This window comes from Saprolegnia diclina (assembly GCF_000281045.1).
Source record: "Saprolegnia diclina VS20 unplaced genomic scaffold supercont1.55, whole genome shotgun sequence".
In the NCBI taxonomy this organism is placed as follows: domain Eukaryota; phylum Oomycota; class Saprolegniomycetes; order Saprolegniales; family Saprolegniaceae; genus Saprolegnia; species Saprolegnia diclina.
In genome coordinates this window covers 107307-109271 of record NW_008246122.1, presented here as the reverse complement: position 1 = coordinate 109271, position 1965 = coordinate 107307, and the positions used below count along the sequence as shown (strand labels likewise).

Here is a 1965-nt window from a genome sequence, read left to right as displayed (position 1 = left end):
GTCGCGCTTGCCAAGTGCACCGGTGACGCCACGCAGATCTGGAAGTTTGACACGGTCGCCAAGCGCATCGTCCATCCCCAGTCCGGCTTTTGCTTGACCTCCAACGCCGCCAAGGTCGGTGCCGGCCCCAGCGTCGCCCCGTGCTCGCCCAGCGCCGTGAGCCAGTACTTTGACCAGTGCGACAACGTCAAGGAGAAGAGCTACGTCAAGCTCATCACCAAGAACAACAAGGTCATCTCCGAGTTTTACTCGGGCGTCTACGCCGACTGGGTCTCGGACTCGGTCAACGAGCTCTTCACGTACGACAACAGCGCCAAGACGCTCCAGGTCGCCGGCAATGGCGAGTGCCTTGACGCTTTCCGCGACGGTGACAAGTTTGGTCTCCACACGTACGCGTGCGACGCTACCAACGGCAACCAGAAGTGGATCATCGACGCCGCTGACCACAAGATCAAGCACGCGACGCACAACAACTTGTGCTTGGACGTGGACCCGACCAACCCGACGCACGCGGCGCAGGTGTGGGAGTGCCACAACTGGAACACCAACCAGTGGATTGACGCGGTGGCCTACTAGATATTGGTCCTAGTTAGTACAAACACTTTGATTTTAACGCGTACCCGCTGCATTTTACGGTGTGTCTTTTGTGAACGAACATCGCTGACGCGTTTGAGCTAGCGCCGTCACGAATTGGAAAGGTTCTTGGCCGGGTGGGACACCGAGGTAGCCTCAGTATCGAGCCAATCAAGTGCCATACGAAAGCCAACGAGCAAACATTGAGCATTTTGAATCGGCACCATGCCTTGAGACGTAGACGCAGGGACGACCTCGGTCGATTCGAGTTATGGAAGGACACAGGAGAATGTTAACTACAGTAGCATCACTGTGTCTATCGAGACGGCATCCTCGTATCTGCTGTCAAGGGTCTTGACCTGCTCTGGGGGGTCATCTGGAAGTGCCTCGATCTCGATGATTGGCTCAACTTTCCCCTTGGCATATATATATATATATATGAACGTGTTCCGCGTTATCTTCATTATGACACAAAGACTTCGCTTGGCATAGGCCACACACTATTGCTGGCGAGTAGCCAAGTGACTGATTATGTCGTACAAGCAACGAAGCCCATACTGTCAAGAACATGTGCGGCGCACATCACGCGGTCACATTCCCCTTGGGTGTGCATGATCTTGCCGACAACGCTCTCGGGTTACCTCTTCTCGACGCCAAGGCTGCACCAGAAACCAAGCCGCGTTCCGCTACCTCTGGTCAGTGCTCCGCGCATGCGTTTGGCTCAACGTCTGGCGAGTTCGGAATGATCGTCTTTCACTCAGATCTACCACTACTAAGTCCATGGACGTTTGCCGTCAAGGGAGCGCGTGTCGCTCAACTGCATTTGCACCACAACCTCGCTCAAGAGCCCGAACAGCCCGCTCTTCGTCGACTTCTCCGACTCCTCGCCCAACACGAGTGGCCGCGCTCCTACCTCCGCCTGTCAGATCAAGTTCCTCAACCGAGAGTAAGCTTACACAACAAAGAAAGACCGATATTTTTTAGTGCATTTTTATCTATTTTAATAGAGGACCCATTTCAACACCAACGACGCCCACACTGCTTGATGTGAGCAACTATACCGGTATATGAATGTGTTTCGCGTTATCTTCGTTGTTACACAAATATTTCGCATACGTAGAGACTAGCAATCTCCTTCTTCTTCATTCGCTCGCCGAGCCGTGGCTGCGCAGGCGGCGGCGCGGGGGCTCGTCTGGCTCTTCTGTCGTCGCCGTATGACGCTTGTGGCCGCGGGATGTGCGCAACTGCACCACAAAAACAGCCCGCGCCTGCAATAGCGGTGCCTCGAGTGTGATTAGTTGACCTCAGACGAATCGCAGACTTGTGCTATAATAATTTTGAGTTTTAGAGTCAGCGTGCATCTCGGATAGAACGAATCCACCGCATCTAGTC

General features: G+C 54.1%; 1 protein-coding gene across 1 annotated transcript in view; it reads left to right on the top strand.

The window, feature by feature from the left end:
- Positions 1-649, top strand: part of SDRG_13040 (hypothetical protein) — a gene marked incomplete at its 5' end in the record, with an annotated part of 2235 nt that extends 1586 nt beyond the window's left edge. Inside the window, one exon of the mRNA XM_008619123.1 lies at positions 312-649. Coding sequence (XP_008617345.1) covers positions 312-576 — 265 coding nt within the window. The 3' untranslated portion in view covers positions 577-649. The remainder of the gene's footprint in view (positions 1-311) is intronic.
- Between the last annotated feature and the right edge of the window lie 1316 nt (positions 650-1965).